At 38.3% G+C, this 27,182-nt stretch overlaps 1 protein-coding gene across 2 annotated transcripts in view; it reads right to left on the bottom strand.

Moving 5' to 3' along the window:
* Positions 1-1,511: 1,511 nt before the first annotated feature.
* The window catches only part of EFHC2 (EF-hand domain containing 2), a 59,702-nt gene continuing 34,031 nt past the window's right edge, over positions 1,512-27,182 (bottom strand). For both annotated transcript variants that reach the window (XM_042034537.1, XM_042034529.1), the window contains exons 8-15: positions 26,437-26,602; positions 25,261-25,403; positions 20,964-21,160; positions 16,539-16,672; positions 12,141-12,338; positions 11,462-11,554; positions 4,591-4,696; positions 1,512-2,961 (exon numbers count right to left, since the gene is read on the bottom strand). In XM_042034537.1, coding sequence (XP_041890471.1) covers positions 2,866-2,961; positions 4,591-4,696; positions 11,462-11,554; positions 12,141-12,338; positions 16,539-16,672; positions 20,964-21,160; positions 25,261-25,403; positions 26,437-26,602 — 1,133 coding nt within the window. In that variant the 3' untranslated portion in view covers positions 1,512-2,865. The remainder of the gene's footprint in view (positions 2,962-4,590; positions 4,697-11,461; positions 11,555-12,140; positions 12,339-16,538; positions 16,673-20,963; positions 21,161-25,260; positions 25,404-26,436; positions 26,603-27,182) is intronic.

The raw sequence follows: 27,182 nt of genomic DNA, 5'->3' as shown, positions 1-27,182 counted from the left end.
GCCAAACTGAGGAAGCAAACATTAACACTGAGCACACAGCAGAGCCCAGCAGTGGGACAGGGAGCTGGCGCTGTAACGTGAATCCCTCCGCTCCTGCCGGGACAGCGCAGATACTTGTGGAAAGGAGATACCCTTGGCTGCCCTGCAGAGATCCAGAGCTGAGATTAATGGCAACTGTGGGGGCTGCCTTCCCCTCTGTGCCATGCGTGCTTTAAAGCTGTGGCTTCCTGCCATCTTGAAACATAACCCTGTGGTATTGTCTTCATTCAGGCCCCTCATCAGCAATGTGAAAAGAGAGAAGAAGCTGGTGGCAGGATTAGAGGAGAGGTTGAAATATCCTGGGCAGCACATGCTGCAAGTCATATTATACAAAGAGGATTATTGGGCTGCTCATTGGCCAGGGCTTTCCATTCTGGAGGCACTGCTGCTTGTAAGAAAGAAAACCTGGTGAAAAGTGTTCATGACATGTCGGGCCACAGTGTATCACCCACTGTGAGCACAGTGACAAGCAATGAAAATATTTTTCAGGCCCTGTCTGCCCTCTCCTAGGAGATTGTTTTGTGTTTGTTAGGGTTATGCAAGATGCATGGGAAAAAGGGAAAACCAGAAGTGAGACTAAAAATTCAGAATAGTATTAATAAACCTCCTAAAATTACCATCATCAGGTGAACCCATCTCAATCTTAAAACTGAATACATCAATCTTGGAAGGCTGTTTGAGACCCTCATTGTTTTAGAAGTGAGAAACCACCTTTGTTGTCCAGGTTTAACTTATTCATGGCAAATTATACCCATTTTTTCCTTAAGAGCAGCAGTGTACCTGAATCAGAAAATATCCCTCACCTGGCAACAATGTATTTACAGAGAGAAAGGATATTCATTCAATCTAAGCCTTCATTTTATTTCACTAAATAAGTCATGCTCATTCAGTCACCTTTCTTATCTCCATTCTCTTGGTCACCTTTCCAGCTCTTCTCTGCACTGATTCAAGTTTACAGTGCCCTTTCTTGACCAGACCAGACCAGACCATGATTGAATAGACCCATGCACATGGTTCCACATGAAATTACAAAAGATTATATTTTTTGATCTAAATTTTTTTTTAAAAAGGTTTCTCTTGTATCATACTCACAAAGGGAAACAAACTAAAGTGAATTTGTCTTTTCTAAAAGCTACTTGGGAGGTTCTCAATGTTCAGAGTCCCATTTTCTTGGAAACCCTAAGCTGTACAAGATGCCCACAACTGAAACAAATCCTTCTGAAGCCCTGGGAACACTAAAAATTTACAAGAAAAACTCCATTTATTTAGGATCAATCTCAGTCTTGGTGACATGTTATATTCAGCTTTCACCAAATTGGCTTCAAACGCAAATTGTTGCTTCGGATGCTGACACTGTCCTTGTGGTCAGACATTTCTTGTCATGTAAGGAACCATTTTCCTCTTTTGTTTCAAAAAGCAATTCTTGGTCTTGTCTACAACTTGGAGCACTTTAGTGCACTTTAGTGTTTCGCCTTTTTAAGCCTCTGGACACAGACATTTCCTTGCCCATTTTATTGCTAGCCCCTCCTTAGCAGCAGCAACTACATAATTATGCCTTGTCTCAAGACCTTTTTCGCTGCAAAAAAGGCAAAGAGCTCTCAAAAGCTTCGTATTTTGCCATATGGTACAAAAAGAACAAGAATTTCATTTACATTATCAGGAAAAAGTGTAGGAAGGTATTTCTATATAGAATCATAATTGTAAGAGGGATCTCCAAGTTTCCAAAAAATTACTATTGTCTTTCCCTCAGTTTGGGGATTCAGATACACTGAATTCTCATCTTTCTAAATCAAACAATTCCTCCCCAAAACTGTAATTTCAGATTAAAGAAAATACAGGGTTCCTAGTCTTCCCAGGCACGAGCAGTGGTGCACTGGCTCACACCTCTTCTCCTTCCTCTCATGGATGAGTCAGCTCCACCTTCACCTCAGCTCTTCCATTCTTCAGACTGGAGTAATTACTCCTCTCACAAAAGAACAAAGTAAACCCAGATCTAATCATGGCTTTGAGCTGGCATGATCTTAAAAAGATACAAAAATGCTAACAGGAATTCCATTAAGCCATGGAGAAAGAGAAAGGCATCAATTAATTCTCAAAGGGCAAGTATAGTTCTGCTGCAAGAATGCTGCAGACTGAAATTGCACAGAAACCCCTTCTCTTCAGACATGTCCCACCCAACTAAAGCTGGGTGGGACTAACCTGAGTTCACATTTAAAACAAAAAGCAAGAACTGACAGCTTCCGTGCCGTGCCTGCAAAACATTTGCTTCCACTTTAGAAGGCTATAATTATCTCTGATACCAGAGCAGCTTTATAGTGTGCAAAACCCTTGCTGGCGTTTCCTCCACAAAATAACCAACTTTGACACAAACAGCACTTGAGCATCACCACGGGGCTAGAGCAAAACCACAGATAGAAGCTGAAGAGCAAGGGAGGAAATGTGAATGGAATGGCATTATTGTGCTAAGCAATCCGACCCAATTTTAAGAGGTCATCCAACGTTTGTTTGCAGAACAAAGCAGGGTCAGTCAGATTTTGCACTGTTTGACTCAAAGATTTCTCAATACTTGCAAATTCTTCATGCAACCAGACACAGAGATTAGAGGATATAGTTTTAATTACGCTTGTGTAAGTATGACAGAGTGCTGTTGATTTAGAAAGAGTTCCAAAAACACACAAGTATACCTCTCTGTTGGAACAAGAAATTAAATGCAATAAAACCTATATCTGATTTTTTCTTATTTAACAAGAAATGTTTTCTGTATCTCTCTAAGTAATCTTCAGAGCTGAAGCATTAATCTTAAATCAGTGTCTTGCACAGATGAGATTATTCTTCCTTGCCAAACAGATCATCCAGAAGACAAGGGTATTTGATCCCAGTCACAGGAGGGGATCGTGGTAGTTGGTTCCAGATATCTTCCCTCTGAAATTAGTAACCCAGAGAATATCTTACTGTATAATAATAAAAACAAGAACCATTAAAAGCTGGTCAACATAAGATTGAATGAGCTGCTTCAATTCCACAGACGAATCTGTGAACAACTGGGTCTTTATATAGCACATCTTCTTAAAAGATTACTACATGCACATTCTTATCAATGTTGCAAAATATTTTAATGAAAATATTTTCTAACATTAGCCCTTTTGCAGATATTTTTAAATTAAATAATGCTATATTTTCTTCATTAAAATGCTTATACTTCAAATTCTTGAAAGTCATCCATGTCTCAACAACAAAAATCATACAAAATAATGAGATAAAAAGAAGGAGTAAAAAAGAAAGCCAGCTAAACAAGCACAATTCTGGTGCTGAAATATATCTGTCAAATAGAGGTACTGTAGCCTCAAAATAATGCTATTAATTCATGTAAGTCATGCACAGAATAACAATTGATTTTTAAAGCTGAACAAGACTTAAAACTTTTCCTGTTTCTGATTTTTTCCATTTTGTAGTTACCTCTCTTAAAATACTAAATATTAAATATTGAGTTATAACTTAAGCACAGAATTCATCTGTAAAAACAAAAATGCCCCCTGAACAAAGCCTAATAAACACAATGATCCTCAGGACTGCTGTATAAAACATGTGGAAGGGCTTTGATTTTATCCGTACAAGACAGAAAAATTCTTCACAATGACAAAACGAAAATAATCGACCATGGAACGCAGAGCAAACCAGCAGCCCTGGGCCATTGTTAGACACCACCAACAGTCTGAGATGCTACAGAGGAAAGTCCTGGTAAGAGGAGTCAGGAGCACAGTGCCTGAGGAATACTGGTTTAAACCATGCCACGATTGAACTTGAATTTAAAGGAATGCTGTGTTTCCAAACGGTCTGAGTACAATCAAACACATTCTGTACAATACATTGGCCAGGCCAGAACAGCAAAATGATGTGTTGGCAGAAGGCCTTTGGATTTATCTGTTACAAAGTATATAAAATTCAGCATAATTGCCTTATGGACCTTCTATTTTAAAATGTTCCACTCAGCACGAGATGGCAAGATCAGATTAGTCTCTGCAGTTTGTTGATACTGCATTTTTATTTACCCTAAGTAACAGGCTGGAGATCTACAAAGCTGATCCATCAGTTCTTCTCACTGTGCACGCCTACCAGAGATGTGGTGTGTTATGTACAGGTTTCTGTGCAGTTATACAAAATGCAGAGCTATTTTCTGCATACGTGTCAGTGGAGCTGAAAGTATTTTCTGACTACCTCAGCAAGTGGGCAGATCATTTGACATGTGACAATGACATTTGTGGGGGAAGCAGTATTTATGTCCATTGTCCATGGATAAATACACCTGCTTTCCCTTCTCTTTTTCTTTTTTCTTCTATAAAAAGGCCCAGAGATGTGATACCTTCTAGGCACCTCCTTGTCCCTGTTTGACTTCTCTGCTTCATCCTAAACCTCCCTATTAAACCTATTTAAAAAGTAATTACGTGAAGAAAACAGGCACGAATACACAAATATGAAAAAAATGTTGTAGTGTGTGTTGGTTAAAACAGTCATGTTAAAGTTGGAGAATTTATATTGATACACTGGTTTTACCTTGGGTGGCTCCTTTACCTCCTTGAAAGCACAGACTTGATTCTCTCTCCAGTTCAGCACATGCACAAACTTTCTATAGTCTACTTGCTTTTGGTTATCTTCAAACCTAAGCAGAATACCCATAAGATGACTCAAGATTAAAGGGAATTTTTAACAAAGTTATGTCAAGTTATCTACAGTACACTAATCATAATAATTTTTATACTACTTTATTCCCAGACACTGGGAGGAGTGAAAAAAACAGTACAAAATGTCACGAACTCCTATATTATACATTCTTTTCCATATTCTTACACCTTATTATTATCTCTTATAATAGAATTCAACTTTTTTAAGGTTTATTTCATTTCAACTATTTTCAGTTTAGTTTTGAAGCATTGTCCAACCTTTTCCAACACCAGTCTCACAGCTTTTGACAAACAGAGAGTTGGGATGATCAGTGTATGATTCCATTGTGTAGAAATGAAACAGAAACAAGAGACCTGTGCTGTAATACAACTGACTGGCTTTATTGTGACTTCTACAATCATTTCCCGAAAATAAGTAATCCTTCAATAATGCTGTTTGCACACACCTTGGGATCAATTTGCAACTGACAAACACGCAGCTTGCTAACATATCAAATAATAGCCAGATTTTAAAATCATTTTGTAACAGGTTTATGGCACTGTTCTTTATTTCTATTGATAAATACATACATTTATATCAGTTGTGGCTATCCCTTAAATGCATGAAGATATATATGCTGCCAGCTAAGGTCTACAGGTACCTGTGGAAAATGCTATTTCCTTCCCTCAGATTTCTAAAATCCTTACCCTGCACTAATAAGCCCCATGGGAACAGATTTATAAGGCACTTCATCCTTCTGCCATTGATTTGGGTGAAAGAGCTTCAGAAATAAAAGTCCTCAATTCAGCAGAACACTGAGGTGACTCAGGCACTTGGGAACCACTGCTCTTTCAGTGTCACCAGCCAATGTTGAAAAATACCTTTAAGCTGAAGCTTGAAACGAACAGCTGGAATGCTCTGCAATAAATAAAGCACTGGCAGCTGCTGAAGGACACCTGTCTCAACCAACACCACCCACCTGCAAAAGGGACCCAGTTTGGGCACAAAAGCAGAGTCTGGAAGTTCTGTGCTTCACTGGGGTCCATGGAGAGATACAGACACGCAGCAAGACTCAATATCTCTTATCTGGTGGGAGACACCAGGTTAAACAATTCTGCCCTGCTATCTGGTGAGACAAAAACTACTGAACAGGAAACAAGTATTTCAGAAAATTATTTTGCCTTGTCCTTAATGAAATAGCAGTGCACAAAACATGGGCCTCAAAACCCTTCAATCACTGCAGAGGGCTCTAACAAAAATTAAGCATGAATGCACTTTAAGGGAGAATTTACAGCACAAACTTGGAAAACAATACCAGAGGAGAAATAGATCCAGTAACAAAAATAAACTGCAATAAACTGCAACTCATCCTTTCCTTCTCCTCCCCCCACACCTTTCATTTAATAGTCAGCAGGAAAGATAACAATAAAATATACTGAGAGCCATAAACAGAGATGGCAATGATAAACTGGAATGTTAAGTACAGTGAGTTATGCTGAAGATGAAAGCAAAGTCAGAAAAGAATGCTACTGCTACCAGAATTAAATGGAGCCTGAAACACTGCCATGAGAAACCCTCCTATGACAGCTTGCTTCTTTATCATAGTTCACACGCAAGTTAACATTTCCATAAAGCCTTACTTTTGGGGAATATGTCCAATATACAAGAAAATTACCATTTCCACTTCCAGTGGGTTTTTAGTTTCAGGGGTTTTTTTTTTGCAGATGGCAATAGGGAAAAGAAATGAGTTTTGCATTAGATGTAATAAGACAGTCAAAAAGCTTATACCTTTTGGAAAAACAATGGCACACAGACTGGAATTTCAGATCTATCAGGACAAATTCTTTTGCCTTCTACTATTATGTCGTTACCTTTTGCTCATTGTGAAAAGTCAAAAGATTAATTCCACCAGCAAGATGCTGAGCTGTAAAAGCAAGATTTTTAAACAAAGGACAAGTGAAGGTGTGTAACTACTTAAACTTTCTGTTGAGGTACCAAAGTTGAGGAAAGCATTGCTTCTGCTTTTGACAAACATTTACAAAGAGAAAAGTCCTTTGATGGGACAGCACTAGTGAGCTGAGAAGACAACATGGGCTTGAAATGAACTATAACCAAAAATTTTAACATGGCCAGAGGAAATGGGATTCCTAAATCCCATAATTAAATAGATATAGAAAGCATCTTAAAATGCTAATCTAGAGTAACCCAGAAAGAAAAAAAAAAATCTACTCCTTAGATGTTTTACTGCTGTGACTTATTGAATCAATCTACTAAAAGCACACACTAGAGATTTGGCACAGAGCATCCAGGTGGACTGAGGAGATGCTATCAATTTGTGCATTATTAGGACAGAGATGTCATACATTTCAGTGGCTGGAGTTAATAATGCTGAGACAGACAGTGCTCTTCAGAAAAGGAAATTAGATTTGTTTTATCAAGAAGATGCAACAAAGATAGCTTTAAACCACCCTTCTCTTCAGTTTTACCCTGTTACTTCACCAATGCATGTGATTTTAGACTATGAAAATCACTCCTTCATCTCTCTCATAGTTTGCAGAGCTTTTTATTTTCTTTATCATTACAGAAATAATCACACATTTCTGCTTCTAAAAATACATTCATAATTAAATACTCCAGATAGATGAAAAATCTGGTTAAATCACATTACTATCATTCCTGAGGATGCTTTGGTGGGTAAAGGTTACTTACTAATACTTTTTCCTTCCCCATCAAGAAATCTGTACCCCAAAGATTTATATGAAAGTTTAATGTACATGCAGAGGTTTTTTTAATTCCTTGGTTTCAAACAACATTTAAGAAGCTAATCTGATCGTAATAGAGCAGAAGCATCTGCTTCTTTAATCTTAGAGAAAATGTTGGGATTCTTCAATCTGTTTGATGGTCCCTGTGCAACACAGTTCTACAGGGACTAAATTGTCACAGGTGTACACCTAAATTGTCATAAACTGCTCATATGAAAGGATTCAAACCAGCGAGCACAAGTCAGTATTAAATAATAATGGCTACCATCTCATTTTTATTAATTTATATTTATAATACACTTCTTCATGCCTTGAACAACCATGAATTGAACCACCAGCTCCTTAGCAAACTGAATAACAGGAATAATTTGTCTTAAGAGACCCAAATATGAATGCTAGGGAACCTTTTAATCACGAATGGCACTGGGTGTCTCAGGCACCAAAGGTAACAAGAAGACAGAGTGCAGGAGAAAGATCTTGTGATCATTTCCACTGCTGCTTCTGCTACTGGACACTTGCTGTAGCAGGAAAAGAGGGTTTGCTTCCTGAAAAGGGAAAGGGCAGCCCTAAAAAACCCATTACAGGTAGGAAGATAGGTAAAAAATTATTTACCCAGCCACAATCCTGGGAAAAACTGAGCAAGTAGGAGTGGCCTGGCCTGGCCTGTAAGTGATTTGAGAACTTGAATGACCATGTAGGAGGCCCTCTGTCATCAGGCACTGCTACCTGAGGGACTGGAGATTCTCAAAAACACAAGCAGAGTCAAACAGACTCACCTGGCAGTGTAGAGAGGTGAAGAACTACACAGATGCTTTTAACAGAAATTTAAAAACATCATCTTAAAAAATAGGGACTTGCAATTAACAACTAAATTAATGCAGAATAATCAACATGTAATGCTTGTAAACTTGTCATCCTTTCTTTCTTCTCTCAATTTTTTCCTTCCTTATCTACCAGCTGTTTATAAATCCTCCAGGGAAGGACTGTTTCTTTTTAAGTCCTTGTTAGCATCAATTTAGCATTGCAGTAAATAAAAATAACAGATAAAAACCCCTAAACTCATTACTTAAGTGCTTCGGCAAAATTTATTTATTAAACAAACTGTAATTGTTCATTATGCCTGCATAAATTTAAAGACATATTTATAATGACTACTGTAGTTTTCTGGCAGAAACAACTGTTTACCATCTGCATTGCTTAATACAACGTGATTAAATTCTGTATTGTTCTGTGATTAAAAAAGTAAGTGAGAAAATGCTCATGGAGAAAGGAAATACTTTTTAACATGCCAGCACAAGTAAATTGGAAAAACGTCCACATTGTTGGGTACCTAAATCTTACTATTTCAACATCTCACAATTAAAAATATAAATTTATACTAGATGGACAATATGAAAAGGTCTTAACAAACCCCAATTTTTGTGCTGTCCCTGCACTCCATAGCAACTGAGTTGTCTTTGGGTACAGTAAACATAGTCTTGGGTCATTTGGAGGTGACCACAAAATTAGACAGTTATTTCTAGTCCCACCCCATGCTTTTAATAAGTGACAGATCACTGCAGTATAATTTACAAATGTAAATAATAAATACTTTAAGAGTACTACCTTTCAAAATGGAAAAATAGAGTCATTAAGTCCTGGAGAAAGTCTTTGCCACCTAATCTCAGATAGCAAAGCTGAATAAACACAGAGCTTCAGCCTTCAACTATTATCTGATCACACTGTCCAGCATCATTTTATAGCTGAATAGGGTCCAGCTAGTGCATTAGCTATATATACTGATTTTGTGGGAATCAGTCCAGCAACTTTTATTGTACCACTTTCTTCCTTCATAAACACAGATCCACAAAGTAGTACCACCACCACCACTTGTTTTAGAAGTATCAGTGGACACAAAACTGCATGCTTCCCAGAAAGGAAGGGAAGGAAGGGAAGGAAAGGAAGGAAAGGAAGGAAAAGAAGGAAAGGAAGGAAGGATACTGTTGACAAATTTGGCCCACACTGAATTGCAAGCTCCCCAGAAATGAGACTGTTCCTTCATTAACAATAAACCTGCCTGTTTCATGATTCTTCAGTGTTGAAGAAAACTACAGGAAGCAGAAAGAAAGGAAAAGTTAAATCCCATTAAGCCAACTCAACTCTTCGATTTACAGACTACTGGAAATTATGTCCTATTAAATAGAGTTCAATAAAACAATAAACTTCCCAAGAAGTGCCAAGTGCACACATTATGAAGAATGTGACAATCTTCCTCGTTACCTGCAGTGCTGTGACACCACCTAAACTGCCACATTTGAAGCAGCTGATGCTGTAACTTAGAAGTGCCTTACGCAAGGCTTTTTTGTCAAATGAAGCACTTCCCACACGGATTTCTGAGGCCCAGCTTCACACCATTCTCATTTACCTTTCTCATCCAGAAATCTGTAACACAGGCCGGCCTCAGCCCCTTTAGAAACTAAGGAACATGAATGATAATTTAGAAATGCAGCTCTCATACAGGCTGAGGAGATAACTCTCTCCTCCACCACCTACAGAAAGAACCTACAGCAGCTGAAACCTCACCCAGCTGTCATGGGTACCTTGCTAAAATTGGGTGAAATCCAGACCTTGATCTTCTCCCTGTGTTCTAAGCTTATCTCTATTTTTTATTATAGTGTACTGGGCTTTTTCTTTTTAACTGCCTACACTCAGATTCTTTAGGAGAGAAGAGGGTCAGGGCACAGAAGCTTTCCCTGGTATAAATTCACAAACAATAAACACATCCCTGGAGCCCAGGATGTGTCAGGCTTGTCTGCTTCTTATCAGAACTGAGTTAGTACATGAAGGAAAACTTCCAGTGCCTTGTAGTGCATCTATTCAAGTTCAACCCTTAAGAAGTGGAATCTGTTAGAACCCCTTGTCTAGTATGGGATGTCAATTGTCTTTCAACAATTGTGTTGGGCAGCTTGGTGGGAGTTCTAAAACATGAGTTGTAGATTACTGTTAAAATTCATATGTTTCTGAATATACTAATGCTTATAACTCAGTGTCAGAAGTGATGAACAGCAGTATGAAGAAGCTTTATTAAAACAGATTCCACATTTCTGCCTGACAAGGGTCTTTTCACTATTTACTAAACCCAGAAACTTAATTTGCAACTCCTCCTGAAATCAAAAATTGTATCTACCTGAAAGATTCTTAACATGACAGAAGACAAGACCTGTTCCTGTTTTTAACACAGTATGAAAGCACAGGCAAAACATTTAAGGATTTCCCACAAGGGAAAGAATAAACCAGTTAAGTATGCATTTAAACCTATCACCAGAAAATCTGCCTGGGAAAACCAAACTCAGCAAGACATGAGTGTTCAGAGCACCACAGCTTACTCTGAACTCTAGTCTTTAACACAAGTTCTTTTCACTTCTATTCCCATTAATACAGCTAGTAAAGCAATTTGTCTCAAAACACCTAAATGTGCTATGGAAAAGTACAAAGCCATGCCAAGACTCCTTTCCTTTTAAGAATATGTTTCAGCTGAGATTAATAGGAATAGCAAAGCCATTTTATTTACTACTGATGCTGTCTACTTGATAAAGAAATTTCATTGTATACATGTTGGTGTGTTCCTTGGAACTCACACAATGTGCTTTCGTAAGATTATTGTTTTTACCTTACATAAATAGACAGGAACAACTAAAGCAAAAAGGTGAATCTCATTGAAAATGATAAGTATCAGTAACTGACTCTGGAAAGATTAATTCCATAGAATTCTGCCAAACCCCAGATGATTTACTGTGCCAGGCAAAATGAAGAGAAGTTGCTAAGATGGATGCATCTCAGCTGATTATAAATATTCTATAAATAGGAAAGTCCGCATGTGTGTAGGGACAAAATCTGCATCATGAAAGGATTCATATTAGATACTGCACCTCCTCCTGAAATGCTGAAGATTTGTGTCTGCAGTAAATATTTAGCATTGATTTGCACCTGTGCATGCAGATCAGGCTATCTGCCCTTGTTACCTGGTCAATAAAGTTTCTAGAAGATCATCAGTAAGTGGCAACTTAAAGGACTTGCAAATGGTCCTGCAGGTCTCATAAGGCAACAATCCACACCTGTACATCAGAAAGAGAGAGGTAGAAATATACATTAGGTATTTTCCAGGTTTACTTCAAGTGAATGTTTCTGTGAATAGGAAAACACATGAGGAATATCAGGATAGAAGTAAAGAAAACAAAGTTTTATGAAATTTTGCTATTACGAAGCTGAGAAACTTGAAGGTCACATTGTAGCCTTTCTCATACTGAGATCCTCAGTGATTCTCTGTGATTCTTTATCTGTGATGTCAGAGAACAAAAAGGGCAAATGAGTCATATAAAGAATCCAAATCCTTTCTTTTTTTTTCCCCTTAAATCACTATTTCTCCTCTTCGATTTAAAATCTTCTGTTTTGCCCATGAACTGGTATCTGATGTCACAGAATGTTCAGTACAGCATCTATAATAAAAAGTCCACACAAAATTTAAAGTAGACAAAAAGGGTGTCCTTTTCTTGTCTCCTGTAAAGTGCTGAGAGAGGCTTAACATAGTGAATAATATTCTTTGGCCACAATACACCATTTGCTCAGCAACAAACAGAAAGTAGGTGGGTTTACAAGAAGAGCTTCTGAAATAACAGCTTAGGATAAAGAGAGGAAACTTACTTTTCTCGGTCGTTGTACATAAACACTGTAGTCAGTTGTTCAAAATTTTCAAAGGTGTTTTTCTTTAGTTTTTCTTGAGCCACTGAAAGGAGGAGGTGCAGGTCTGTTTGACTGTCATCTCTCATGCCATAATGATGCCCAAGGGTCATAATTTCATGTTCTGAAAATGCTCCACCAGCAACACTGACTATCCAGTTTCTGTTCACAAAAACAACAGCCTACATTAGTTTTAAGTGAATAAAACTAAGTAAATAAGTAAATAACTTAAAACCAGTTGATAATCACTAACTTTCGGGGAGGAAGGATGTCCAAATTTCCTCAGTAGCTGCCTATACATACAAAAATACATCCTAACCATGACTGAAGTGTTTCACCAGAGATACCATACAGAAAATTACACCCAACCACAAGTTTCCCTGGCAAGAATGTAAGAGAGAAGGCAGCAGCAAGAGCAGCTTACACTTGGCTGCTGTAAGTGGAGAATCAGATCCCATGCAGGGATGAGCCTGGGTTGTGCTCTCCCAAGCCTGTGTGTGCTGCTCAAACAAATCAGCCCAGCTCAAGGAAGAAGAAATGTTCCTGAGATCCATCTGATGGGACAGTGTCAGCTCCCTCAGCTGTTACAAGGCCTCTTGTTAAATCTGGATTAGTGTAACTACATTGGCTCTCTGATCCCAAACATCTCCCTCTGGTGCACTCACATTCAACCAGGCTTTTTAACAGCAAGCATCAACATAGGCTTCTGTGTCTCAGTCAAAATTAGATCAATTATATATAATACTTCTGGATAAACTGCACTAAGAATAAACTTCACTGTAATTGCTGGTGCAATTAGTGCTGTACCTTGTGATACCCATGAGGATACTGATTAAACACCAATCCTCAAAAACAAATAGAAGAAATTAGTAGTGATGCACAAAGTTCTGACACAAGACTCAAACAGCTGCCTGAAGAATACTTAAATTGTTGAATTAATCTGATGAAAGGTCTCTTTAACATCCGCATGTGAACTGAAAGCACAGAAACTTAGGACTCTTCCAAATTTGCAAACTTCTAACAAGAAACATAGTTCTTCACTTGCATCCTCGCAGAGGCTTGTGTGGTCCTGTTCAAATGAAGGTACCACTTCATGTAATATGATTGCACTTACACAGCTACTAAAGAAAGGTTAAATACTGTGGAGTGTCTACTTTGATTCAACTGCTTCTTTTTTCATATTAAATAAATCAGAATGATCCTTTATTTGCAGTGGCAGGAAATAAATACAAGGAAGTGACAAGTTGTTGACAGTAGCAAAACTTATTTGAGATTACACAAACGTCATGACCAAGACCTGGTCCATCTACTAATATTATCATTATCTTGTCAGTATTATTTTTCCACTTAGTGGATATTATTATTTATACTGCAGCAGCATTCAGAGATCCAGTCAAAGCTGGAGCCTCTTTCCTGCAGCCTGCAGTAACACCACTGCACACACAAAGAGGACAATGCAGCCTGATAAGCCTGGCACGCCAATGCTTGGGCCGGCAGAGCTGGGGGCTGTAGATAACATCAGCCATTGGAACATTTCCATAGATTGGATTTCCATACATGGCACAGATTTTTCCAGTGTCAGGATTTAAAAAGTCTTTTATTTTCTCAATGCAGTCAGTGACAATCAAATCACAAAAACCCGCAGATAAAATTATTTCACTTGGGAATTAAGGAATATTTTAGTGATTGTGAGGGACTAATGAGTGAGACCCAAGACTCACAAACAGAATGACATCTGAACTCTCCCTGACAAAAAACCCCAAGCTGCAATAATTGTTCCCACAGCTTAGCTATCTCTTGTTTTACTTTTTTTTTTTTGTTCTAGAAGAATAAGACAGATTGCAATCTGAATTTATTATAGAAAGAAGAAGTCATAATTAACTGCTCAAGAGAGCTGCTTCTCAAGCTGAATTGAAGATAGACATCTTTGTTAGACCCACATGGTTCTTTGTCTCTAACAGCAAACAATCTTGCCAGCAGCTTATGAGAAAAAACAGACTGGATAGGGCTGCGTGATGCACAGGCATCTAAGTTTTAGTTATTTTTTTAATTCTCTTTTTAACAAAGATATCAGTAGTTTTAATGATAGCTTAGGGGATAGCTTCAGTGTACATTACATATTTATTTCCCAGATGAAATGCTGAAGATTTGGGTTCTGAAAGCAGTTAAAATAAATTGTATAATTACAATTCTGTTCACTACACCATACTTATAGATGTATTTTTACATGCAGATCATATAAAATTACATAGGTAGAAAGGAAGACATCTGAACAGCCGAATTCAGAGCACAGTAAAGCCTCAGCTGTATTTAAGATAAGGAAAGAGGATTATCATTGAAGCTGTCATACAGATAATTGCCTGTACTAAAAATAATCATTTGTTGTTAGTTATAATCATCAAATGTCATGGCAGATTAAAAATAAACAGAGATCTACACAATAAGAAACTGAAAGAAAAAAATATTCTATTCACATAAAAATATCTTGGAATTTTCATACATGTAAAGAAGTGCTCTCGTTTTTGTCATTAAAAATGCTTCTTTCATTCTAAAATGAGATGCACGGATAACAATAATGAGAGCCTTTAAATTACTGGATGTAATACAAATCTACAGAAACAAAACCTACTATCACTATAGAGCACAAATGTTCAATGTTCCTAATAGGCAAATTCTTGCTCTGGCAGTGTGAACATTCCCCATTAGACCCCAGGCCTTCCCCCCACAGGAGGGACGGGGACCATTGGTGGGTGTTGAGACTGTCCCAGGTGAGCACTGAGGCCCAGAAAACCTTGATTTCCCCCAGCTTTCCTGCTCATGGAGAGGGCTCCTGCAATTTTTGTGGCTGAAGCCACGTCCCTCAATACCACATGATCAGACATATCTCTCTCCATGTCACAGAATAGCACCGCCCTAAATTAAACAGTTGAGCTGTTCACAGCTGCACAGATTATGTCCGTGATTAAATTTACACCCAACTGAGCCTCTTCTGGATAAAAAAAAAACCTTTCCCTGCTATTTAAAAGCACAATCATCCCTTCTAAAAGGTTGCTTCTCTAATTTGGTCATGCAAATCTTCCAAACCTTTGAGTTGCTCTTAGTGCATGCACGAAGTTTTGCAGATGGTTATTTCATAATTTGAACTAAAACCATATTTTTTATTTTATATACTTACCTTGTACATAAATTAAAAACCCTTTTCCAAGTGCTTGAAACTTTCTCCTGACAATCATTAACTTTCAATTTTCTTCCTTCTTACTCAAGTAATAACATCTTCCCTCTTAATGCAATCAGCAATTCAAAATCTTGCTTCTGCTGAGTAAAATACCTGAGTTCAGAAATATTTTGACCAAAAGCGGCCAAAAACTGTGGCCTCTCATAGTTTAAATCCTAGCTTTAACCACTTGTTTTCCATTTGTGAGTATCGTCTTGTTTTAATTTCTCACTACTTTCACTTTGAATTGCTGAAAGAACCTTCTGCTGATGTATTTCTCTTCTGAGATATTTCAGAAGCAATTTCTGCCTTGGTTAGCATTCCTATGGAGATGACATTCCATGCAATATTCATCTACTTAAATGCCTTAGTTATTATGACAGTTCCTAAACACACAGAGTATTGCTTCTGTGATAACCAAATGCTGCTAAGTGAAGTTTTCTCCTCTGTTTCACAGGATTAACCTCACCAGTACTGTGCCCAACACAGTTCATAAGCTCAAGTATTCTGGCTGTGGAATAAACTGAAATAAGCTTGTATTTGAGCATGATTTCTTCTTTCAAGTATTTCTACATCTGCTGATTGCCATATCTGGATCATTGCCAGAATCCAGATTTCTGCTCCCCTTATCTATGTTTAAATCACTATCCAAGTATTAATTATTGTTCTCACGACTGCTTTCCAATCTTTTTTAAACACGCTTACCACTTCTATAATTTCAATACACTTTAGTTCTGTAAAGACTGTCTTCTTTACCAATGATTCAAAACCCAAACACCATTTTTGGGAGGCAACCTGAACATTCCTACTTGAATTTCAAAACTATTGTTTGACTCTCAGGATGGACTTTTCTTTATCTTTCAGCACATATATTACTGCTGACTTGTGCCCTTCTTCACAACACTCTGTGTCAGCTCCATAAAAAGTAGACAGATTTCTGTTGTGTTCTTCAGCTTACTTGAAACGATCACTTTTTTTTTCTGGATCATGGATTTACTTTCTTTTTCACACACAATCTCCAAGTAAATGCAAAACGAATCTATGCCACTTGTCAGCTAACGTGGAGAAAGCAAAACCCAGTCATGCTGTATACATTTTGGGGGCATGCGCCTTTATTAAACATTAAAACCCCAAATCCACTGTCTTACCTGAACGTGTCATACCCAATCACATTGGTATGCTCAGGGTCAGTCGTAGCAAAAGTCTTTCTGATTTCTTTGGCACGAGATGCAGTCATGTTCTTCAGTTTGTTGAGGACAACGCTGATATCAGACATGGGGAACTTAAGAGAGGAAAGTAAGACATAGATTATAAAGGCCTCAAGGATAGGATGCCATCCAGAGGGACCTGTCTAGGCTGGAGAAATGGGCCCATGGGAATCTCAGTAAGACCAAGTGCAAGGTGCTGGTCTCAATGCCTGGTATCAATCCAGGTCGGGGGATGAACAGATGGAGAGCAGCTGTGGGAGAAGGACTTGGGGGGCTGGTGGGTGAGGGCTGGACATGCCTCGGCTGCGTGCAGTTCTGGAGCGAGTCCAGAGGAGATATCAAGGTGATCAGAGGGCTGAAGCACCTCTGCTATGAGGAAAGGCTGAGAGAATTGGGATTGTTCAGCCTGGAGAAGAGGAGGCTCCAGGGTGACCTCATTGTGGCCTTTCAGTACTTGCAGGGAGCTGATAAGAAAGATGGAGAGAGACTGTTTACAAGGGCCTGGAGTGACAGGACAACACGGAATGGCTTCAAACCGAGAGCAGGGTTAGATTAGATATTAAGAGGAATTCTTTCTTGTGAGGATGGTGAAGCACTGGCACAGGTTGCCCAGAGCAGCTGTGGCTGTCCCATCCCTGGAAGTGTCCAAGGCCAGGCCAGATGGGGCTCTGAGCAACCCGGAATAGTGGAAGGTGTTCCTGCCCATGGCAGGGGGGATGGAATGAGATGATCTTTAAGGTCCCTTCCATTCCCAAGCCATTCCAATCCAAGCCATTCTATGAAAAGCACTCTGCAACCCACCATGTGTGTCATCAAGGTGTAGGGCAATATTGAACTGCAGAGTATTATTAGTTTTTTCTTTTCCTCACTTCAAATGCATAGATCATCACTGTGTTAAGTTTGGAGGGAAGCTTGTTACTGGAAAATAAAGTTACTTCCTATCAAGAATATAAACAATTAAAAATCTTAAGACCATGCATTCTCAGAAAGTTTAGTCCAGCTACATAAAAGAACATCCACCTTTGCTTGAAACGTTGCATTTTTAAAGCAGAAGTAGAAACATTTAAAATACAGTTCTAATAACTTGGTCCTCATTTTATGTTGGTGTACCTCACTGAATTCTCAAGTCATAAATTTCACCAAGTTAAAGTTAATTTTTCACTGTTGGCTCCAGTGAAAAGTTTCAACAGGTAGTCTCATTAATTTTGGACTACATTGTCTTACATACTCAGAAATAGCACAGTGGAAATTTTTAGGAACCAATTTTACCTGTTGTATATCAAAATGCTTAAATGTTTATTTCTTCCTAATTAGACCATTAAAATAAATTTGAACTCAGATTAAACAGAACCGAAATACTAAGGCTTTCAATCTATATTCAGTTTTTGTGTTAATGCTCTACCAAAGATTTATTTGCTATACTCATTTTTAATATAAAACATAGAAAAGTATTTAGTAATTAAATTGAGGGTGACTCCCAGTATGATTATCTGCTATGTCCTTACATCTGTCATGCTCTACCTAACTTAAAAAGCACAATGAACTGCCTGAAAATACTTTTCTCCCATTTCTTCCAATAGCAATTATCTGAAATTTGATATGACTGGTATTAAGAACCAGGACATAAAAATTGGGCCTCAGTCCCAGCTACGCTGAAGTGTATCTACAGGTTTGTATCAGTTCAAAGTGATCTAGAAAAGGGTATTGAAAGTCCCTGTGGCACTGCCAGAGCAGTACAAATTGATCCAAGTTTCATCAATACATCAGTGCTTACAGGTTTTTCTCAGAATTAGAGAAGACAATTTCTACGCCAAAACGCCAGGTGCAGCCCTGGCAGGCAGTGCCCTGCAAGGCAGTGGTTTGGAGCAGCTGGAGCAGCAATCAAAGAGTTTTAGAGGCAGCAGCTTTTCCAGGCCCCTCTCCAAGATGTTAGAGTTTGAGCCATAAGCACACAGCCTTCTGCTGACCAAGCAAGGAACAGGGAGAAAAGGCTGAGCAGAAGGGTTCAGAGAGCAGAGTATTTCAGGCTGGACAAAGTATTCTGAATATTTAAGAGCCTGCCTTCTCTACATTATCAAAACAACTATTTTCACCTCTTTTTTTCTAAACTACATATTCCAAACACGTACATAGGCACTGAGTATCTGAGCAGCATTGCAATAATTTCACCTGCTTTCCCCCTTCCCATGTAATTGCTGACATGTTTCTAGTCACAGTCTAGTTTTGTTTGATTGTCTTGCTTAAGTCAGAGGTTATTATGCTGAATTCAATGGAAGTAAAATCCTTTTCCATGTTTGCTCTGCAGCAGACAGCAAAGTAAGAACAACTGAAGCTGCTCAGAGATGTTGGGTTCCCTTCCAGTGATGTCTTGTTTGAAACAGCCCTCCCCAAACCTGAATACCAGTAGGACTGTGTACAACACACATTTTCTGTTTTGCAAACAAATCTACACTTCCTAAATAAATTTTTTTCCCTCAAATTGAAAAAGAAACAAAAAGTGCTAAAAAGTTTTGAACTAGGTCCTTGATGTTACTTTCAGTAAAGGTGGCAATAAAAATGAGAAGACTCAGGGATTTTTCTCTCCCTGTAACTTAAAAACAATACAATAAGTATAATTTTGAAACAGAAAATTAAAACTTTCCAACTATCTTAGATGGTGTCAAACAGATTTTCAATATCCACCTGCATTATGATTACCAATCAAAATTTCATCTAAATCACCATATGCCTATAGAACTGTGGTCAAAATGGCAATTTCCATTTAAAAAACATTCCATACAGATTTCTTTCACTAGTTTTCAGAAAACATACTGATGTGTTCTGCTGAAAGGAAACTTCTGTCTATTCAGAATGAAAATTATTTATTTTCTAGTTTTAGAAACAACTAACAAATAGTAATCTCTAAGTTTTCTCCTTCCTCAAACAATCTTCCATCTCTGATCTTCTCTAATATTTGCTGAAGTTGTTTTGATTTGAGTATGTGATCCCCTGATGAACTGAGGCAAAATTCTGGAGCTCTAGTCAAAGGATGTGAGTGAAGCACCTACCAATTGGGAGAATCAACCTTTTTTTTCTACCAGCTGCATTAAAATGCTAATTGTGCAAAGAACCTTTCAAAATTCACTTTAAGGACGTATTTTCAATGTTGCCTCTTCCCATTTTGCGGATTTTATTTTGATACTATACAATCATTCAGTCGGGAGAACTAAAGTCTCATCAATTTGTCCAGGACAATCAATGCAAACAACATTCCAAAGAACATTTACAATCTAAGGATGGGCTCTGCATTCTGGAGAATAGGTTTGGTTTTGATTCTACCAAGAGGAGAAACACTCCAGCATGAAGGAAACACACTGGATTGCATTTTTAAGGCTTCACCTTTGTCTTTTACTGCTTAAAGCATTTAGCAGCCTTAGCATTTTACATCCAGAAGCATTTTTCAGATCTTCCTCGTTGTTCCAGGGAAGGCAGATGGTGCTAATCCACATTAATTTACAAAAAAAATTGCACCATTCTGCTAAAGCATAAATCAGCAGATGCATCCCAGCTCACAATTTATTGTTGCTCTCCCCTCTGAAGGCAACAAAAAAGACAATGAACACTGTAAACTTGAATTCCTGACTATGATATGAATTTCTAATATTACAAGGGAAACGTTTTGACAGAAAAATAGGTATGAACTCAAAAAATCAAATCAGGACAAAATAGCCTCATCAGTAAGACTAAATTGGATGTGTCCAAACCTGGAGTACCATACACTGTTCCAGCCTCCACACCTCACAGTTACTTTGCAAGGACAGAATAAAACAGGTGAGACTCTGAAGGACTAGGACAGGATTAGGCTGAAGGGGAAGAATGTCCTAGATTTACAAAATTATGAAGGTGGTGCATCAGGTGAATGGGGATCTTCACCAAACCCCAGAACACTGGAACTGGCCTCGAAACTAGTGGGAGGCTGGTTTAAAACAGATAAAAGATACTTCTTTTATCAAATATTTGTTTTTCATAGCAGCAGTGAACTTTTCAACTTACTGCCACAGAAAATTGTGAAAGCTGACAGCATCTGTAGGTTCAGCAAGGGTTAGATCAACTCAAGAGGTTCATAAACAGCCTCAAGAAGGAACAGGCAGGGATATCCCTTGTCACAACCCCTAATGCAGCCTGAGTGGATTCTGAGAAAGGAAAAGGAAATGGACAGTAAAGAGTGGCCAGACTTGCATGCACTCCCAGCTGGCATCTCCTAAATCCATTGCTCGACAGAGAGCACTGGGCTGCGGACTTTGGGTGAGGAAACAAATAATTCTGAACAATATATGGATAAACCACAGTCCTGAGAGATAACAAATTAACAAGAGCCTACTTCACCTCATTTGCATTCTTCTCCATGTAGTTGAACGTGTATTCATCAGCATCCACCAAAAGAAAGTTGTGACCATGGAAACAAACTCTGGCTCCAACAAACAGATCCCGAGCCTTGTAGTATTCAGATGGCTCACTCTTAAAGAGTTCCTGCCCAGGCTTCTTAATGCAACCTCTTTCCAGGAACTTCCCACCAGGTATCCCTATGGGAATAGAATTAAAAATAGTTAATTACGGCTTTACTTGGAAAAAAAAAAAAAACCCTCACACACAAAAACCTCCAAGCCATCAACAAAAAGACACCCCAAATCAGATGATTTGTATTTAAATACCATGTTTTGTGCTCCAGTTTCCTGTCTCGGAACATTCTCTTCCCCTCCCTCTCATTGCTAAAAGGACTGTCTCTGCCAGTGTCCACAGCAACTGTTACATTGTGCACACTCTGTGACATGTCTCATTTCAATGCCTGCCAAACACCTTCCCTGCTTTTCTTTTCTTTAAAATGGGACAGAAATGTGCCTCTTCAAATCGTTCCCATAACTCTGTTGCCAGCCTTGGAACTGGCCCTTGAGAAACCTAAGATCCAAAAAGTAAGATGTAGGCAATTATCCTTAAACTAAAGGCAGAAAAAGGAAAATAGTTAAAAGCAGTTAAAAGGCAGCTAAAAGCAGAAAAAGGAAAATAAAAATCAAAACTTAAGAGAGTGCTGTCCTACAAAGATGGTGAATTCTGGCTCACTGTAATTCTAATTTCTTTTAAAGGGCTTTTGAAATTTTTTAAAAACATAGGAGTGACATGACCCTGTCTTCCACACATTGTTCTGCCAATGCAATTTAATTGTGATCTGCTCATTGCTTTGTGAGGTGGGTATGCCACATGGTTCCTTGTCACAGTCTAATGATTTTATTTGTGTCACTAGAAACTGCACGATGTACTCAAGGGTAGGTAAGATGCTAAAAGGAACATTTCACTTTCCTGTATTAACTTCTGGTGTACCACAGGACTGCACTGCATGTACCAAGCTTTCTGGAAAACCTTCTGTCCCATGTTTAGTTTCACTGGGATATGTGCCCTACAACAACTCTGGGGTTTGCTTCCTGTTGATACTTGAGCTTCCAAGCCAAAAGTCAAAAGCCAAAATCTTACTTTAGTAATATTTAATGATGCCCTAATGTCAGATAGTGATGCAAGTCCAATAAAAGGCTATTGAACAGTGTAATCAAATGCCTTTTATAGTCAAAATTATAAAAGAATGTGAAACCCAATCTACTTATTAAACCAGAGTTTGGAGCAGATGTCCGTCTTAATTGCTTTATTAGCACCATAAAAGACAAAAACCCCTCCACTATGGTAATCATCAGTCCTTGCTTGAACCAAAAAACAATTCAAATCATTAATGTGACTCTAATGTTAACACATTCCTTTTCACCCAGCTATAAAAACAAATAAGAAATTTTAGGTTATATAATCCTGGCAACTGTTTTTAATATTTAATATGTCTTTGTAAGATTGGAAATTCACTCCTGCCTCTCTATTTCCCTGCAATTGTGCACTTATACTGGAAACCTACTTCTATCCCATAACGGTTTTTTAAATGTTACAGGTTAATACATTACAAGTGGTATAAAGAAAAATGACTGAAAATATCTCATTAAGTTAGAGATTTTACACTGAAACCTGATAAGGAGTTTTGATGGAAATCTACAAAAGCCAGGCTCAAAGCACAAAATAAACACCACCACGAAAGACCCTCTTCCATTAAGATCAGATCAGAGTTTGCAGGTGTTTGTACAGCTGTTGGCTGGGTCTTACACTGAGTAAAAAAGGGGTTGTGATCTTCTTCATGGGGAGCCAAAGTTCTCATGCTTTGATCCCCATCTCAAGAAGTGCTTCAAGATGTCCAGCCCTGTGAATTTCATAGAGTTTCATAGAGTGAAGTACTTCAGGTTGCTGAACGGGGAAAACTAAGAGCAACTTATTACTTCCATTTTAGGACTGAGATCTGAAGTATTACTTTGTACCAGCTCATATAAATAAAAAGGCAAAAATAGCCCTCTGAACCTGTGCACAAAAGCGATGGCCAGGTTGCTATTTTGGATGCTTTACTCTTTCTCCTTAGCCACTCTTACCTGACCTCTGCAAAGCCTTCTCATTCTTAACATTGAAGAAAATTATACACTTTTCCTTCAGACATGACTAAAATGAGGGAGGGATAGTTAGAGAAAAGAAGTAGAAAGAAAAGGAAGGTGAGAACAAAGAAACTTCTGCAGCCCCAGGCCTCTTTCCAACTGCTGCTCTACCTCCTCCACCACATCCCTACTCTTCATCCTGCCTCTTCAATGCAGTTCTCACTAAACTCTCCAATGGCCAGTTCTTAGCCACATCCTTCTATTTCACCTTTCTATGACCTCTAAAAATCAGCTACTCCATCCATTTTAACAGCCCAGGGAAGTTAGAAGTCCACTTACAGACACATGCCTTTCATGTGTGCCTTGAAGCATTTATTACTATTAGTGAGAAAATTTGTCAATTTATTGTTTCACATTTTATTTGACCAGCAGTGTTCAATGGGCTCCCAGATGAAATCCCAGCACAAATTCTCATTCCAAACTGAAAGGAAGGCAGGCAGCAATCTCTGGCCTTGCACCCATGCTGCTGATGGCTTGACCAGCTCACCACATCTGCACTGCAGTGTGTGGCTTTGACTCTTCTCTGTGGGATAAATCTGGGGTCTCAGGTTACAGCTATTATTACTGTGTATTCAAGGCACTTTGGGGCCTTGTCTAGTTGAAATAGTGCAAAGGAGAACTAGAAGTGACTGAACAGGCAGTACACATGCTTGGAGTCCAAAATTCAAACTGTTCCCTAGACTTCTTCAATTTAACAGTGCAGCTGTACCTTTAGCACCCTTTATGTCTCCAGACATAAAAAATGCCAATCAAATGTGTCATTCACTGGTGGAGAACTGAGCTGCTCTTGAGCCTCACAGCAGCATTACATATTAAATAGATACATAACTGTGTGTGTGTAGTTAGCTGCAACAGAAGAAGTTCCATAAATTACAGGCCACTGGATGCCAGGAAGTGAGTAAAATATTGATAACAAGACACTGCTGCCATAAAAGTGCCGAATCTTGATGTTGTAGTGGAGCAGGACTAACTGGGAATGCTCACTGAAGTCCTAAGCAGGTACTCTACACCTCTTCCAAACACTTCTCAGAGAATTTATTGTATTTTAGTTGGGGGTGAGGTGCCTATTTATGCACTCATAATATAGTTGGATACAAGCAGAGATGCCATCAGAGGTTCTTTGGATTGAAAAGGCACTTCTGGATGTTAACTGCTCTGAAACTGCTGCTGAAGATGTTTTGTGGGCTTCACAGAAAGACACTAATCTCTCCAACAGGGTCGTGCTTAGCCAAAGTTCCCCCATCTCTCTGAATTACAGAATGACTTCTGACACCCTTCCCACTGCTCTGTCCTTCCATCTGTGCACAAGATACTTCAGAAAAATGAAAAGATGCTTGAAAATCACAAAACCTTTCATATCCTCAACTGGAGGCAGCCTAAAATGAGCAACAGTGGCCAAAAAGAATTTAAACATGACAACATTTGATGACCATGCTCCAGCAATAGGATAAATGGGCTCAAGCAACTGAGAAGTAACAAAGCATTTATTTGTCACTTAAACACAGTCTGGCTCTTGGAATACAGTTCAGTATTGTACACAAACACAAATCCAGACTCTAGCACAGGGCAATCTTCCCTATTTAAATGCTCAGCACTCCATGATTAATGGTAAAGTATGTTAGAATGCATCATAGCTGTGTAGCTTTCATGAGTTGCTTCTATACAATGGATGCTGTATAGGTTTCATAACACAGTTTTGCAAAACAAAGGATTTAGTCTTTCTTTCTTGATGTCTTATATTTCCTGTCCCTATTTATCATCAGTTACAATACTGTTCCTGTATGTTATCCACAACAAAAACAAATGTTTAAGGGTCAGATTTTCAAATTAAAATGCAATAAAAGTTCTAGTGCATTACACTTGCAGTTCCCAAAGGATATTGTGAAGTACTGTCATGCAATGAACAATGTAATTCTGAGTGAGGAAGATCATGAATTACTATGACATCCAGCTATGCAGGATAATGCAGCAGGCCTGCTGATGTAATTCCCATTGCATTTAAAAATCCACATCCCTGCTTCTGCTACTGCTGAGTCTGGCCACAATGTTTACAGTAAAGTCCAACCAAATGATCAGGGGAACTGGGGCTGATTAGATACATTGCTACATCTTACCTGAGTTTCTCTCTGCATATTCAAATACTAAAATGCTGTCATCCCTCAGGAAGTAGGAAATAATAAATTTCCGATCCTTGTCAATAGGACTGTCCATGATGAGTTTCGCCCCATAGCGCAGTATGTTACTATCCATGCCATATCTGAAAAACCAAAGGAACAGATAAGAACTCAAAAACAGAGTACGAGAAAAGTTCTCACCCCTATGAGATGCCTTCTCCTGAGTTTTGTAACATACATTCATTGTGTTATTACTGCACCAAGAAGGAAAATGGCAAAAGATTCACCACTTCGTCAAAAACCATTTTCAGCTTAAATTAACAGAACCAGATAGAGTCAGCCAGATAGAAAGGAATACTTTTCAGGGGAAAATTGCTTCTCTGCCACAGGTCTGCAATTAATTTTTATTCAAGCTGAGTTACAGATCAAGCCCCAAGTTTCTTTCCAGAAAATTTATAAAGGAAAAACACATTTAGGTGTGTATATTTGCAAACTAAATTCTGAATAGCAATTAATACTAGGATTATCTCCCACAAATTCAGGTCCACCAGATGATCTTCTTAGTTGGATATTTATTAAATGATTGTGTTTTAAATAATTTGCAGTGTCTATGTGTGAACTATCAATACATTCCCGAGCCTTTTCTAACAGCTTTCCTCCTTTACAGAGGTTCTGCAGGTGAATCTTTAGCAGGAGACTTTGCTTTTTTGCTTTGGCTTCAACAACTGCTGCCTGACAAAGCATTTCAAAATGGAAAGTAAAGGGTTAAAGCTTTAGTAGTGCTACAGTAAAATGCAAGAAATCCAGCAGACAGAAAAAAAAAACAAGCATTAGAAAGTCAAACAGAAAAACAAATCTGTGTTGGTCTGCTGGATCATACAAAATTCCTGACTAATGCCTGGACTAAGATTTCCGTCAAACTCCCACTGAAGACGGCAGAGGGAAGGAGGTAGAGGATGGAAGGGTCATAATATTTGCCTTCTCCAAAGAGAAATTTTGCAGAGTTTGCAGAAAATTGGAGTACCATGTCACTAACCCAGGTCTCATGCACCTGTGCCTTACAAGTCTGATGAGCTGTCTATTTTGCTGAAAAAAAATCACATCCCTACATAACATGTATCTCCTTCACAAAATTACATAATTTAAAAAACTGAAATTATTTTTCACAGAAAATACCTGTCTTTCACCAGGAATTTCCTGTAATCCTTATGGGCAGGCTTGATAACCAAACCCCTACAGGAGCTCAAAGAATCTTCTTCAGAACCAAATCCATTGTAAGGAGGAAGAGTTCTTTCTGGTTCTGGAGGTGGTGGAGTCTTATACTGAACTGGGGTGAAATCCACTGCAGCAAAGAGAGCAAGACTTATTTGTTACTGCTGTTATGAAGGATTTAAACTTCCAATATGAATACTTATTAGCCTATTTCTGTAACAGACCACTGATCAAAGTCAAACCAGCATCCCTCCTACTGTTGGTAGAAAAAGGCTCCATGGAGCCAACAGCAAAATTATTTCTTCAAGGGTTTCAGGATTTCATCTATAATCTTAAAATGTTTGAAAAATATCATTAAGATACACAGGCAAAATGAAAGACAAATACAGTTTCAAAATGGGATAAAATAGTAAATTAAAAATTCTAAATTAATTTTTCAGTTTTATCCTTTGAGACAACATGATTAAGTAAATAACTGGTTTATGAGTTTCCTGCCGTGTGCTTTTGTGCAGAGGAAAATATATACATAAATAAATAAAATTGTATTCATTATTTAAAACATACCTATATATAAAAAGTCTTTGGTACACTAAAGCAAATAACTTCAGTCCACAACTCACTATATCCAGAGTTTTAGAAGCTTTTTTTTTCCTTATTTTCCCCAGACTCAAGTCTTGTCTCACAGTGATCAGTGGTCCTGACCATCCCAG

Source organism: Corvus kubaryi, unplaced genomic scaffold (genome assembly GCF_017639235.1).
Source record: "Corvus kubaryi isolate FWS band 111438036 unplaced genomic scaffold, C.kubaryi_AGA036_p1.0 133, whole genome shotgun sequence".
Taxonomy (NCBI): Eukaryota; Metazoa; Chordata; class Aves; order Passeriformes; family Corvidae; genus Corvus; species Corvus kubaryi.
The sequence above is the reverse complement of the archived record's forward strand: the minus strand, read 5'-3'. Positions and strand labels throughout refer to the sequence as shown.